The 14,541-nt window shown below is 44.8% G+C and overlaps 2 protein-coding genes across 8 annotated transcripts in view; one reads left to right on the top strand and one right to left on the bottom strand.

The window, feature by feature from the left end:
- The window catches only part of MED23 (mediator complex subunit 23), a 42,870-nt gene extending 41,875 nt beyond the window's left edge, over positions 1-995 (bottom strand). For all 5 annotated transcript variants that reach the window (XM_074819087.1, XM_074819091.1, XM_074819090.1 and 2 more), the window contains exon 1: positions 859-995. In XM_074819087.1, the coding sequence (XP_074675188.1) occupies positions 859-918 (60 nt within the window). In that variant the 5' untranslated portion in view covers positions 919-995. The remainder of the gene's footprint in view (positions 1-858) is intronic.
- A 6,315-nt stretch (positions 996-7,310) lies between these two features.
- The window catches only part of ENPP3 (ectonucleotide pyrophosphatase/phosphodiesterase 3), a 42,928-nt gene continuing 35,697 nt past the window's right edge, over positions 7,311-14,541 (top strand). For all 3 annotated transcript variants that reach the window (XR_012622552.1, XM_074819085.1, XM_074819086.1), the window contains exons 1-3: positions 7,311-7,639; positions 11,065-11,143; positions 14,334-14,456. Coding sequence is in view for 2 of the 3 variants with exons in the window: in XM_074819085.1 (XP_074675186.1) it covers positions 7,523-7,639; positions 11,065-11,143; positions 14,334-14,456 (319 nt within the window). In the remaining variant the exon portion in view is untranslated. The remainder of the gene's footprint in view (positions 7,640-11,064; positions 11,144-14,333; positions 14,457-14,541) is intronic.

The following is a 14,541-nucleotide window of genomic DNA, read 5'->3' as shown; positions in this document are numbered from 1 at the left end:
TCCTGGGAGGAGAGGCTGAGGACTCTGGGCTTGTCTAGTTTGGAGAGAAGGAGGCTGAGGGGTGACATCATTGCTCGCTACAGCTTCCTGAGGAGGGGATGTGGAGAGGGAGATGCTGATCTCTTCTCCCTGGGTTCCAGTGATAGGATGTGTGGGAATGGTTCAAAACTGCACATGAGGAGGTTTAGAGTGGACACTGGGAGGAATTTCCTTAACGAGAAGGTGGTCTAACCCTGGAACAGAGAGGTGATCGATGCCCTGAGCCTGTCAGTGGTTAAGAGGCATTTGGACAATGCCCTTAATAACACGATTTAACTTTTGGTCAGCCCTGGTGTGGCCAGGTATCTGGACTAGGTGATCGTTGTAGTTCCCTTCCAACTGAAACAGTCTATTCTATTCTAATGATCTACTGAACTGAGCTTCATTTTACAGATACCACTATATGCAGGTGTATGCATAATTCACTCACGCCAGTATGTTGGCCGAAGAAGAATGTCTCCAGTCCTACTCTGCGTCAGCTTCCGTATAAAAAACTCAGCACAGGGAGGATTTCAGCTCGGAGAAACCCCCTCCCCTCCGCGGATCTCCCAGGCGCACCGCGCGGTGGGCCCGCCGGCGGAAACTGCGCGAACTACCGCCGAGAAGGGCGGCCGTGTCCCACACCCCCGGGGTTCCAGCGCACGAACTGCGCCAGGACAAGCAAAAATCCTCCTTCTCCCCTGTTCTTTATGTTCTCCAGGATGCCCCCACACCCCCCCAGGGAGAGCGCGGCGGGCCGCTGGGCCCCGGGCAAGCCCCGGGCCCGGGCCGGCCCGCCCAGGACGCTCCCCCGCGGCGGCGCTCCGGGGCCGGACTCACCACCACCTCCTCGAAGATGCTCTGTAACTGCGTCTCCATAGGCACCATGGGGATCGCCATCGGGCCGGGCCGGGCCTCGCAGCCCAGCGGCGGCCCCCGACGGGCCCGGGGTCAGGCGCAGGCGGCGGCGCGGCGGCCCCTCCCCCGCCGGAAGCTCCTTCCCTGATCGCGCCGCCCCGGGAAGCGGCTGCTCGGCCCGGACGTTCCGGCGGTCGCCGCGGTCCGCGCGATGCCGCCCGTCCCTCCCCGCCGGGTGCGGGCCTTGGCGGCTGAGGGCCCGGCCCCTGCCCCGGCCCCGGCCCCGGCCCCGGCCCTTGCACGGCACCCGGCCCCAGACCCGGCTACTGACGGCCTGGGAGCGATTCCTACGGGGGGGGGGGGGGGGGGGGCGGGAAGCGGGGACCGAGGGCAAAGTGGGGAAAGCAACAGCCGTTTAAAATTTGGGAGCTATTTTGTTGGGGTTTTTTAACGAAAATATTTGCTTAGCCTTCTTTGGTTTTGGAATAGTCTGTTCTTAGAATAATTCGACAAAATACCCGGTCTGGTTCTTAGAGTAAGGATTCCTGACGTTATTACGGGACTATAGTTTGCTGTAATTAGAGTTACTCATTCCCATAAAAAGTCATAAAGATAGAATAAACTGAAAATGCATTTATCTGAAAACATCTGATGATACATATGTGCAGTGGTTTTTAGATTAAATGTCAAATCAAGGCAGTTTTAAAATTTCGTGGCTCTTTGACACTGTTTTCTGAGCTGTCTGTGGCTGTTTGGCCATGAACCTAGGTTCAGCTAGTGCTGGTAACTCCATAGAAACCTATGTCTACTGCAGAAAAATAAAGCTGATCATCCCAAATTCTAGCTGATAGATGGAGGCCTCAGAACAGTGAGAAATTAACATTTCCAGGCTTTGAGTTGAGTGGAAAATAACAGGATGTACCCATAGGGGAAAAGTGCAGGTCAAATTGGATAGAAGACTGTTTGTTGTAAATGTAAACAGGCCTAGAAGAATACATAACATAAGCAATGACAAATGTTATAAATAAAGTTAAAAACTATGCCAGGAAATTGTGATAGGCGGGGCACCAGCACTGGCAGAGCTGGCAGAGATACGTGCTGCACCGACAGGCAGTAGTGGACGTCATCGAAGTCAGTCATTCTTGTCAGTAATGGGAAATACCTGGTCAGGAAACAAATAATGCTTACCTGTGTATCATTTACCTATATATACATGTAATGAATGATCATTGGAAACACAGAGAATATATTTGGAAGTTCTGTTTGTACTTGTATGTGTTGGTCTTATAATTGGGCTGCTCTCAGTCTTAACACAAAGCTATTTATTCTGTAAGAAATGTTCATTATACTCCTCACTGCATGCTTATTTAAACTGTATTGCAGTACGATCTGACATGCTCTTAGATGTCCCATCAGCATCTAGTGTCAGTACTTGCCTATGCTGGGCAGACTGGCTTGTGTTTTATCAGAATGGCCACACCAGGATAGGTGTTTGCTCTAATTCTATGCCAAGCTCCTAATCCATTCCCATAGTGACCCATAATGCGACTGGAAATGGAGCCTGAAAGAGGTTCTTTTACTCATCATTCTGTCTTATCCTTATTTTGAGGATCAGTCTACTATTCTTACTTTTGTCTTCCTTAATGCTCAGTCACACTCACAGGCTAAAAACCATTCCCAACCATGCCTTGGGCTCCAGATCTTGATCCAAACTTAGTATGTACCAAGAGACAATCTGTTCACAACTTTGTGCCTAATATACCTTTATCTTGATTTTAGGTCATTAACCACCATTCATTCTAAACTGTACTTACCATGCCAGCCCAAATCTAACTGGTTATCCTTATTAGACAAGCTTAGTCTAACCTTAATAGAGTCCTGGTCCACAACTTGGCCCAAATACTATACCCAATTTTGAGTTTTGAAACTGGACCGCATGATATTCTTCAGCACCCTAAGAGGTCCCAATGGTGATTTATCTTCTAAATTAACCCCTTGTCTAACCAGATCTCATTTTAACAAAACTGAACTACCTATGATCCTACCTTTGGCAGAGAATCTGGTCATTGGGGTAGAGCTGAGGGCCAGGGGTGCCACAGCAGGTCAGGCCTAAGCAATGGTCATACTGCTTTGCTGAAGGGAACCAAATGCCCAAGAAGGGGAACAGAACAGGTTTTATGCAGAGGGATTGCACTCAGGTGTCTCTGCCAAGGCATGAAGCCCTGTCAGACGCTGTGTATTAGGTAATACAGCTGCAAGCCTCACCAAACAAGGAAGAAAAGCAGCATTGGCATGAGGAAGAAAATTAAATATAGGAGTGTGGTGGGTTGACCTTGGCTGGACGCCATGTGCCCACCAAAGCCACTCTATCACTCCCCCTCCTCAAATGGACAGGGAGGGAGAATATAATGAAAGGCTTATGCGTGGAGATACAGACAGGGAGAGATCACTCACCAGTTACCGTCATGAGCAAAACAGACTCAACTTGGGAAAAGTAACAATTTATTGCCAATCAAATAGTAAAAGTAGGGTAATGAGAAATAAGACAAATCTTAAAACACCTTCCTCTCACCCCTCCCTTCTTCCCATGCTTAACTTTACTCCTGATTTCTCTACCTCCCCAACTCCAGCAGTGCAGAGGGAGAGGGCCTGTGGGTTGTGGTCAGTTCATCACACATTGTCTCTGCCGCTCCTTCCTCCTCAGGGGGAGCACTCCTCACACTCTCCCCCTGCTCCAGCGTGGGGTCCCTCGCACGGCAGACAGTCCTCCATGAACTTCTCCAACATGAGTCCTTCCCACAGGCTGCAGTTCTTCATGAACTGCTCCAGCGTGGGTCTCTCCCACGGGGTGTAGGCCCTCAGGAGCAGACTGCTCCAGGGAACCCAGGCCTGCCAGCAAACCTGCTCCAGCATGGGCTCCTCTCTCCATGGGGCCACAGATCCTGACAGGAGCCTGCTCCAGCGTGGGCTTCCCACGGGGTCACAGCCTCCTTCAGGCACATCCACCTGCTCCAGTGTGGAGTCCTCCATGGGCTGCAGGTGGAGATCTGCTCTACTGCTAACCTCCATGGGCTGCAGGGGCACAGCCTGCTTCACCATGGCCTTCACCATGGGCTGCAGGGGAATCTCTGCTATGGCACATGGAGCACCTCCTCCCCCTCCTTCTTCACTGGTCTGCAGAGTTGTTTCTCACATATGCTCACTCCTTTCTCTGGCTGCAGTTACACAGTTTTCTTTTCCCCCTCTTAAATATGTTATCACAGAGGTGCTACCACCATTGCTGATGGGCTCGGCCTTGGCCAGCGGAAGGTCTGTCTTGGAGCCGGCTGGCATTGGCTTTGTCAGACATGGGGGAAGCTTCTATCAGCTTCTCACAGAAGCCACCACTGCAGCCCCCCCTCTACCAAAACCTTGCCACACAAACCCAATACAATGAGCTCACATCCTGTTCCATTTGCTAAATTATTTTCTTTTATATCAGTAGGAGCAGAAATTTACCCTGGGTGCCTACACTCATGATTCACACTCTCAAAGGTCAATTTTGCTACTTCTGTAAATTTATGTATTGGTTTTGGCTGGGATGGCATTAATTTTCCTCATATAAACTTTTATGGTGCTATGTTTTGGATCTGTGATGAAAACAGTGTCAATAACCCCCCCCCCATTTTAACTATTTCTGAGCAGTGCTTACACAGCCTTGAGGCCTTCTCTACAAGGAGACTGAGGATGCACAAGAGGTTGGGAGGGACACAGCTGGGACAGCTGACCCCAACTGACCAAAGGGATACCCCACACCATATGATGTTGTGCTCAGCAATGAAACCTTGGGGAAAAATGGAGGAAGGGTGTGACAGTCAGAGTTATGGAGTTTGTTTTCCTAAGTAACCAATTATGCATGGTGGAGCACTGCTTTCCTGGAGATGGCTGAACACCTGCCAGCCGAAGGGAAGTGCTGACAATTTCCCAATTTTACTTTGCTTGCGTGCGCAGCTTTACGTTACCTATGAAGCTGTTTTTATCTCAACTCCCAAGTTTTCTGACTTTTTCCCCTCCAATTCTACCCCCCCATCCCACTGCGGGAGAGTGAGCGAGCGGCTGGGTGGGGCTGAGCTGCCTGCTGGGCTTAACCCGCAAGAGTGCTTTTTGTCACCCAGTGTGGGGCCAGAGGGGTCAAGATAATGACAGATTTGATCAGAATGTGCTAGAATGGATTTATAGGTGGTACAGCTGTTTAGCTATTAAATGACAGGCTCCTGCACTTGCCATGACACTTGCTTTCTTTGCTGTATATTAGAGTCCTAGTGAGTGGTGGCTGCTATTTGCTGTACTGCTTATCATCTTAGTTTGCTGTTTCTGGGAACATTTTGATAACAGCACTGGCCACATGCCTGGTCTGGCATATGGCCAGGGCATCCCTGCTGTTCCTGTACTGCTGTAGTAGGCATGCTGTAACTACAATCTGAACTCTAGTTGAAGGGACTGTGACCTGTGGGTAGATACACCCCAAAGCATTTGTGGCTGTGGATAGGTCTACAGTGGAACAGGTACACTCCTGAATCACAGAGTCATAGAATCGTTTAGATTGGAAATGGCCTTTAAGATCATTGAGTCCAACCACAAACCTAACACTGCCAAATGCACCACTAAACCATGTCCCTAAGCAGCACATCTATATGTCTTTTAAATACCTCCAGGGTTGGTGACTCAACCACTTCCCTGGGCAGCCTGTTCCAATGCTTGACAACCCTTTAGGTGAAGAAATGTTTCCTAATATCCAGTCTAAACCTTCCCTGGCACAACTTGAGGCCATTTCCTCTCGTCCTATCACTTGTTACTTGGGAGAAGAGACTGACACCCACCTCACTACAACCTCTTTTCAGGTAGTTGAGGAGAGGGATAAGGTCTCCTCTCAGCCTCCTTTTCTCCACACTAAATGACCCCAGTTCCCTCAGCTGTTCCTCATCAGACTTGTGCTCTAGACACTTCACCAGCTTTGTTCTCTTCTCTGGACACTCTCCAGCACCTCAATGTCTTTCTTGTAGTGAGGAGCCCAAAACTGAACATGGTATTCAAGGTGTGGCCTCACCAGTGCTGAGTACAGGGGGACAATCACTTCCCTCGTCCTGCTGGCCACACTGGTTTTGATACAAAACCAGGATGCTATTGGCCTTCTTGGCCACCTGGTCACACTGCTGGCTTATATTCGACCAGCTGGTGACCAACACCCCCAGGTCCTTTTCCACCAGGCAGCTTTCCAGCCAAAGGAAAGGACTGCAGCCCATGTATAAGTCCATATGGGAGCATGGGCAAGGGGAGGACTTCATTGCAATATTAAGCCATGTAGCCTGGTTCAAAGGGACCAGGCATGGAGATTGTAATGACTATAACTTTAAGTTGTTGTAACCCATTTCTTGAGTTGCATGTTATAGGAAGTACCATAGCAGAAACCACCTGAACAGAGGACGAGGCTCACAAGAAGCCCTGCAAGAGTGACCCAACTTGAATAGGTTTTGGCAGACAATAACCACACAACACACTGCTTCTCCTGTCCTGAGCAGCCACCGTAACAGATGGAACCCAGGACATGGAAGAAGAGAACTCAATAGACATTTTACAGGGGTGGCCCATAAACTAGGAGAATGATATCTGTCTACATATCAAAGGACGGGCAGGAGGGAGGGGGTGATTAATGGGGATATATTGGATAATGTGGGACCTGAGTATGACAGTATATAGAATAAAGGCTAGAGGTTATACTGGTTTGGACTAGGATGGAGTTGATTTTCTTCATACCAGCTCATATGTTTTGGATTTGGTTTTGTAATTATAAATATTATAAATTTATTTATTATAAATTACAGGTCATGTGGTGCTCAGCTTTAGAATCAGATCAACAATTGAATAGTTACACTTGCGTAGCCCTAGTAGGCTATGAAGGTACATTTTCATAACAAACAACCCTTCCATTAATCACTAAATTAAAAAAAAAAAAAAGATTTCAAATTGTACTTAAAGAAAACCTTTTTATTTTTTGTTAAATTTGATTTGGCTGTATACAATTTATTTTTATTGAGTACATCTATCACTACTGAAAAAACATGTAACAAGCTGAAAAAAGTATGTAACAATGATGTATTAAAACTACACAGGAGGAATTTTCTGGTACTAAATAAGGGAAGGGACCTGAAAATACAGAGCAGGAGTTAAGAAACCATCTACTTTCATACTGGTTTTGTTTAATGTATTTAACACTTTCTTTGAAGATAACAAATACTCTGGATGACAACCTTTTAACCAAATAGTTGGGTACTTGAATTTGTGTCATTTTTTCATTTTATTGCTTAGCAACGTATTACTCCTAATCTCCATTTAAGAGTTTACCTAATGCCATCCTTATCTTGAAATGTGACAGACAGGTCCTCCGTACACTGATAATGTTTTTCAGCCTTTGACCTTTCTGAGTCGTTTTCCTGCTTACTTTGGCTTCCTGCAGTTACCACTGATGCAAAGGCTAGGATCTCATAAAAAAAACTATGAACAAAGTACGTCCACACTTGAAGCAGAAGTAGTATCTTAGTCACAGCTAACCCAGCTGGGAGGGTGAGGAACACAGCAGACGCGCAGCTGAGAGGCAGATCTCGGCAAAATGGAGCTTCGGGATGATATCACCAAGTATCAAAGAGAACATTTGGATGAGGTGTCTTTAAATCCAAGAGAGTATGTGAAGAAAAAAAGCCTCCTGAAATACAAAGCCATCTGTGCTGTAAGTAGGTGCTGTTCTTCAGAGCTGCTAGTTTAACCATTCTCAAATCTGCAGAATTTTTAGGGGTTTAATTGTATTAATATAATCATTCAGGGTAGCTTGGCAATCAGGGCTTAAAGTTTTACTGCATGAATGCACTAACTTCACTGACAGACTTCTAAAGTTCTTCCAGTACTTATGAAGCAAATTTGTTTTTTTTCTGGCAGTTAACTTTTTGTTTTACTACAATAACCAGATAGTTCTTTTGCACAGCAAAGACATTGCTTCAATAATTTATTTTATACATTTGTTTAAAGCAGATGTGTTTGTGGCCAAAGCAGTTGCGTTCCTTTTTGCTTACTTTTTTATCTTTGGATTTGTCATTAACAAAGCAGAACATGTAGGCAAGGTGTTGGTGAAAAACACTCAGGAAGCAAGGCATGGGAAAAGACTAATGAACCGTTTCGTACAGTGTCAGTCCCACATCTCAAATATCATGCCAACTCTTTTCCTCTTCCCCAGGGCTTTAAGAGTCATGCAGCTGCCTTGTAAATAATAATGTGTGAGGGTTTTTTTGTTTTTTAAATCTTTTGCTGTAGCCGATACACAGTTTTAAGCTTCTGTTTGTGAGCACAGAAGAAACAAACATTAAAAACATTCATATATATATCTACATGTATATGTTTGCACAAGCTCTTGCATCTGTAAATTGGAATTTGGAGAAAATGACAGGTACTGATTTTAGAAAGACTCGTAACTTAGTTCTGAAAACAGCCCTAGGAAAAAGAGAGTCAAGTTATGATACTCTCAGCTCTATGTCATCAGAACAATTTCACATGGTACAACTTCCTATCTAATGCTGTGTTGTGCAAGGATTGCATAAAATATGAGGGAAATATTGGAAACTGAGAAAAGAAAAAGATAACACATTTTTCCTTAAGTGTTCAGTACAGATAAATGAATCGTGAGAAACAATGTGGGGGAAATGCCTAACTATGAAGGAAAGTAAATTATACTTTCAAGAGGTTCTTGGAAGAGTGAAGTGATAAATTTAAGTATCCTAAAACATATTCATTCTTTCAAATGCACTAGTTTTTAAATGCCTGGCTATATGAAAAAACAAGATCTAAATATTGGAGATGTATACTGTTAATGTTCTACACCATTTATATATGTTTTGGATCAACTATGTGCATGAAGTACTTGGCAACTTTTTCCCAAAAGCTTAGGCAGAGAATTGTGTCCTTGCAAATAGTAGTCACACTGTCTAATAAGTCCTCCAGATAACAGAGCATATGCATTAGGAACAACTTCTTTATGAGTAAGTAGCTGTAGTCCTGAATTTAGACATAGAAGTTAGCCATGGAAAGTCTAAGGATTTGAATAGGTGTTACCAATGTTATTTCACCTTAAGGATGAATGTCCCAAAATCAAGGGTCTTTGTGCAAATGCTATCATAAATGCAGCATCTCATATGTATACCTGCCATGAGTTTTGGGGTTTTACTTCAGCTATCTCATTGCTTGCAGCAGTGGGAATGTTTGCAGCTGTAACAGCTGTACTTTCAATTTAGTATAATCTGTTTATTTCAATTAATAATGTAAGTTTTAATGAAAATGGAGGGTAAAACCATAGTGAACTTTAAGGAAGAGTGCATGCCCTGGTGATTGGGCTTATCTGTTCTCAGTGAAACCTGTTAGGTTACTCTGGCAGTGTTGTCTTCCCTGCCCAGAAAGAGTGACCGCTGCTCTAGCCCAAATGCTCCCCGTGATTCTCAGTCCTTGCTGACTGGATGTAGGATTAAACTGCTGCCTTCGCACCTGGGGTCTCTCTTCAAGGGACTTCAGCATCTCTGCAACTTTGGGCACTCTTTCCAAACATGCTTATCCCATCTGTCTGTCTTACCCAGTTCTCTCACCAATTCCATTTCCATTCCTACTTATGGGGCATTTCTCCTGTACAAAAACAGGGAGTGAGCAGCAGGAAGAAAATAAAGGTGGGAGAGAGAAAGTGTGGAGGAAGTAACTTTGGTGTTGCTGGTGTTTGTTGTTGCTTGGGAAAAAAATCAGTGACATGAGGCTAGAGAGTGTGGGCAGTAATGGAAATTCTTGAGCACGGTCACAGGGAGCATAGCAACAGGAGGGAAAAATGTGAGGTATGGAAGGAGCCCCTCTGATTGTATCTGTCCAGAGGAAGAGGTATGTGCCACACCAGACCCACAATTACGTCTCCTGGTTGTCCCTGTGAGAGGGCTAGTTGGGAGCGTGCTACACTCCTGACTTTCTGGCTTACATGCCTAGATTTTCCTGGTCTATGGGAAGAAATAATGTGCTCTTAGACTGTCCCGGTGTGAAGCTGGTCCATAGCCAAATTGTACACCCACACCTGAGAATTGCACAGCTCTCCCTGCTGCCACGCTTCTGCCCAGCACCTGCAAGGCAGGAAGGGCAGTAACAAAGAGTGTAGAGTGTTTTTGTGAGCAGGGATGGGCAAAAAGTAACAGGGCGGCGTATGTGCACTTGGTTATATCCTACCCACACATACAGTTTTTCTCAGCTCCTTATAATTGCTGCAGTCTCAGTTAAGAGGCTCCATTACAGTAATATCGAGTATGAGGGTAAGCTGCTCTTATTTCTACTTTGTTTTGAATCTTAGTATTTGCTAGTGCCTGGTGGTTCCTGGAAATGGCAGGAGAAAAAAGAAGGTTCTGAGGCAGAAATGGAAAGTAAACCGTGCTGGTTTATGGTGCTTTTCTGTTTATATGCATTTTCTTTTCCATTGTTGCCTTAGTGAAGAGGAAAGTACAGACCCTATGAAATACTCTGAGAGGGTTGTCACTTTTCACTCTGCCTTTCAGCCAGCATATATCACCATTCATCTTGAGTATCTGTTAAACTGATAGAGGCCTCCTCAGCTCTTTCCCAGTCTCCCAAACATGCTGCTTTCTGTGATGGGGTTTCGTTAGGCTGTTTGTCTCTTTCCAGTTTCCTCTAACCTCACTAATGGGGTGATTTATTACGAGAAACTGGCATGTGATGAAAATTTGACACTTAGAGCCTCAATCAATAAGCTGAGTCTCTTTAAGAAATAACTGTGAGCATTTCAGGAAAATACAGAAGCTAAATAAAAGCCATTTCCTTCTCTTTACACAGATTAAGAATTTGCAGAACAGGTAAATACTTTGATTACTTCCCAGCAATGACTTCCCCAATTACAACATGTGACTGGCCATAGGTTAAAAGTGCGGTATTAAGGTGTTGGCTTGTGAGCAGTTCACAATGTCAGAAGCTCAGAATGTCTCCAATGTTTTGATGAACAAGTTCAAGAAATGGTTAGTTCATAAGAAATCATACACTCATAGAAATAAAAATCGCACAGTTAATTTCTAATAAACATAACAGTTTATCACAATTGTGAGCTTTAATTTTCCTGTGTCTGTGTGACAGATTCTGCTGTGTGCTTTGGTCGTTGTATCCCTGGGACTAGGTTTAGGACTAGGATTGAACCGTGGAGACCAGGAGCAAGGTATGTTTATGATACTTTCAGCATAATTACCACTGAAGGTAGAGCTGGTAAAGGCCTTCAGCAGAGGCTCATTTATACCATAGTGTAAATCCTCTGTGAAAACTTACCACCTGTGAAAATAAAGTTCTTGCATTTTTCAAACTGGATTGTATAAAAACTGTACACTCACAATCTATACTTGAAAAACCTATCCTAAACCACTGAGTACCTTGCTTCTCTTTCCAGAAGCGTTAAACCTAGTTCACAACGGGACATTTTATGGAAATTTTATCATAATAACACTTTTAGAAATTTGAGATAGTAGTTATCTTATTACATATAATACTTTGCAATTATTTAAGCAATATATTTTATAGAAGAGATATCAGTGGACCATCTTTGAGACTCATGCTTTGGGTACATTTGGCATAGTTCAGGTGGCTAATGTTAAAACTGGTTATGAATTTTCCCTGAAGACTTCAGTTTCTGTAAAGCTATGGTAAAAAGGAGATAATGCTTTGATTTGGTGGAATATTATTTTTTAGTTAGAAAAACAAAGTAGCATTTTGATGCCAGGGGATCAATCCAGATGAGAACAAACACACCACTCGGTGAATTAAATAAAACACTTCCTTTAGAATCAAAACAATAGTAATCTCATACTGGAGGAGTTCAAGGAAGCACAGGCTTTTTCTCATTCCTAATCAACACATATTGAACTTGTTTACCTACTTATTCATCAAGTCTTAGCTCCTTCTGAGATCTTTTAATACTGTGGGCCTAGCAAATAGGATGAAATGGAATGCTTTTTGATGACGTGTATGTTGTATTACAACTCTCTGACTAAAATATGTAGATGCCCACAGCTTGAGTCTTCACTGACATTTACCCAAGGAACTTGGTCATAGTTGTAGTAAGTGGAAGATGGCATCAAATCAGCATGTTAGCATTTCGGTGCTTCTGTCTGCAGGTGTTACAGAACAACATTAAATAGGGACTGACTAACTTTATTTGCTACTTTCGTAGCCAGACCTACTTGGGAAAGATGAATTAGCAACACATGGTATTACACTGCAGAGTGGGAGGTGAAGCCTCAGCCCTGAGTGCTGGTGCACACAGTTCCATTTGCTATGAGGGCAGTGGGAAAGACTGTTGCTGTTCAGGAGCAAAACGAGTTACAGTCGACATGGGTGCTGGGGGCTTGCGGTCTCAGGAGAACAGTCCTGGAAAGGAGTCAGGAGGACCTGGCATTCTGTATGTTTAAAAATTAGCAGAGTTTGCATTTGGTGATAGCACAATTGGTTCTGTTTATATACTCAAGGTAAATTTCCTCATAGCTCCTGTAATTGTACTGACTACTTCAAATAAAAGTTAATGAAATACTAAATTCCTGACCTCTCACAGTTATGTAAATATTGTAAAGAAATTAGAAGCACGGGTTACAATTTATGAGGGGTATGAACAGTTTCAGTACAGACAGAGGAAAAGGTTTATATTTTTATATTTATATTTTTTCTGACTTAGACTCACCATTCTATATCATTTTAGATCAGGTAGACCATTTGAACAACTCTGAGTTCTTCAAAAGCCAATGGATAGAGAAAAAATTAAATTAAATACTCTAAACTTCAGCAAAAAAAGCACAGAAAAACTGTTTGCGCTTATGTACATTTGTTTATGTACATGAAAAATTGTAGCTCTTTCTTGACAGAACAGACTCCAGTCATAAAACACTTAACACTCAATTATTTCTTTCAATCTCTACTTTTGACAGATCCATTTATGTTCATTACATATATAGTTTGTTATTCTAATTATTTGCAAAGCTTTCTTGCATTGAACAATAGTTGTTGATGGAAGCACGTAAAGTGCAAGGTACAGCATGAAAACTTTCTACATTTTAGCTCTAGATTGTTTCTACACAGTGGATATTAAAGCCCAAATTTTGTAGGCAGTGCACCCTGCAAAAACATGAACCTTTGTCAACTATAATAGAATTGCACCAACAAATCTGAGTAGTTATACCTATTTGTCTAACAGTGTGAGTAGACAAGAAAGCTGGAAATGTAGGTGCTCAGAGTGGTTCACACAGTATTTCTGCAGTACAGAGAATGCAGACACAAGGCTTGTCCTTGTGGAGGCTAGTATGGAGCGGTGGGTGATGTCTGGAGATCTGGGGTTGTCCTCGGGTGTCCTCAGGACAGCCAGAGTTCTCCCTTTGCCTTGCGCGAAGGTGTTAGAGCTGTGGTGAGGAAATACATATCTCCATTTCCAACACGAGACCCCCTCATTTAGACCCTGTTCTTTCTTTCGACCAAAACAACCAAACCTGCACATTTTTAAGGGACGTTGTAATGATTAAGTAGGAGAGGTATGGTCTGAGTTCTGAGTGCACTAATAAGCTTTATGGGCCCTGCTCAGCCCCACAGGGCTGCCCCCACCCTGCTCATGGCCCAGGACCTCATTTCATCCCCACGGGGCCATCAGCCCCTGTCCCAGCAATACCGCAGCAGGGCTGGTCTCCAGGTCCCCACAGCCCTGCCCTGCCTGGCCATAGGTCCTGCTGAGCCAGGACCACCCACAGACCAGCAGCCTGGCCTTGGCCTGCCCCTGTCCCCACGAGGTGCCCGGTTCCTGGAGTGGGGGTGCCCCCATGTCCCCCTGGCTGCCCTGCTCCTGGCTGGGGCAGTGGGATGGGCCCTGGCTTCCAGGCCCTGCCCAGCCACCCCTGGAGAGGCCCCTTGGCTCTGGGTGTCCAGCCCTGAGGGAGCCCCTGTCCCATGCAGCTCCCTGGCAGGTACATCTGGGAATGTCCAAAGTGGGAGTCACTCTTCATCTTGCATCCTGGACCCAGAAATGAGCAAGGGAGATGCCAGTTTCCCCCTCCTCATGCTGGGAGGATGGGACACCCAGGCATTGCCTCCCATGCCACTGGTCCTGGGGAGACCTGCTGCAGAAACAGCCCTGCCACAGGCTCTGGGCAAGCATGGCCCAAACAGCCACCAGGACCTTCAATGACCAGAGGACTTCCTACAGCTTTTGTTTCACCTTCCTCACCCAATATGCTAGTGACCGCATGGGAAAATGACTAGGGAAATGGATTTGGGAAATTATTCAGCATATTTCTCCCTGCAGGCTGTGTCCGTGATTCATTTAACTGACCTGTCTGGGACAGGGTTATCCAAGCTCTCTTGCTGCCTTCTCCTTACAGTCAGCTGCAGACACAAGTGCAATGAGCTGTACAGGAATGAGGTGCCTGGCTGCCGGTGCGACAGCAGCTGCAAGGAGCGCCGGGACTGCTGCTGGGACTATGAGGACACCTGCGTGGAGCCAAGTATGTTCCCTTACAGGCAGTGCTCACTGGTTTCCATTTTATTGTGGGTTTGTTTTTTCAAGTGATAGTAATAGGAAAATGCTGA

The sequence above is a fragment of the Strix aluco genome, chromosome 3 (genome assembly GCF_031877795.1).
Source record: "Strix aluco isolate bStrAlu1 chromosome 3, bStrAlu1.hap1, whole genome shotgun sequence".
Lineage (NCBI taxonomy): Eukaryota > Metazoa > Chordata > Aves > Strigiformes > Strigidae > Strix > Strix aluco.
The sequence above is the reverse complement of the archived record's forward strand: the minus strand, read 5'-3'. Positions and strand labels throughout refer to the sequence as shown.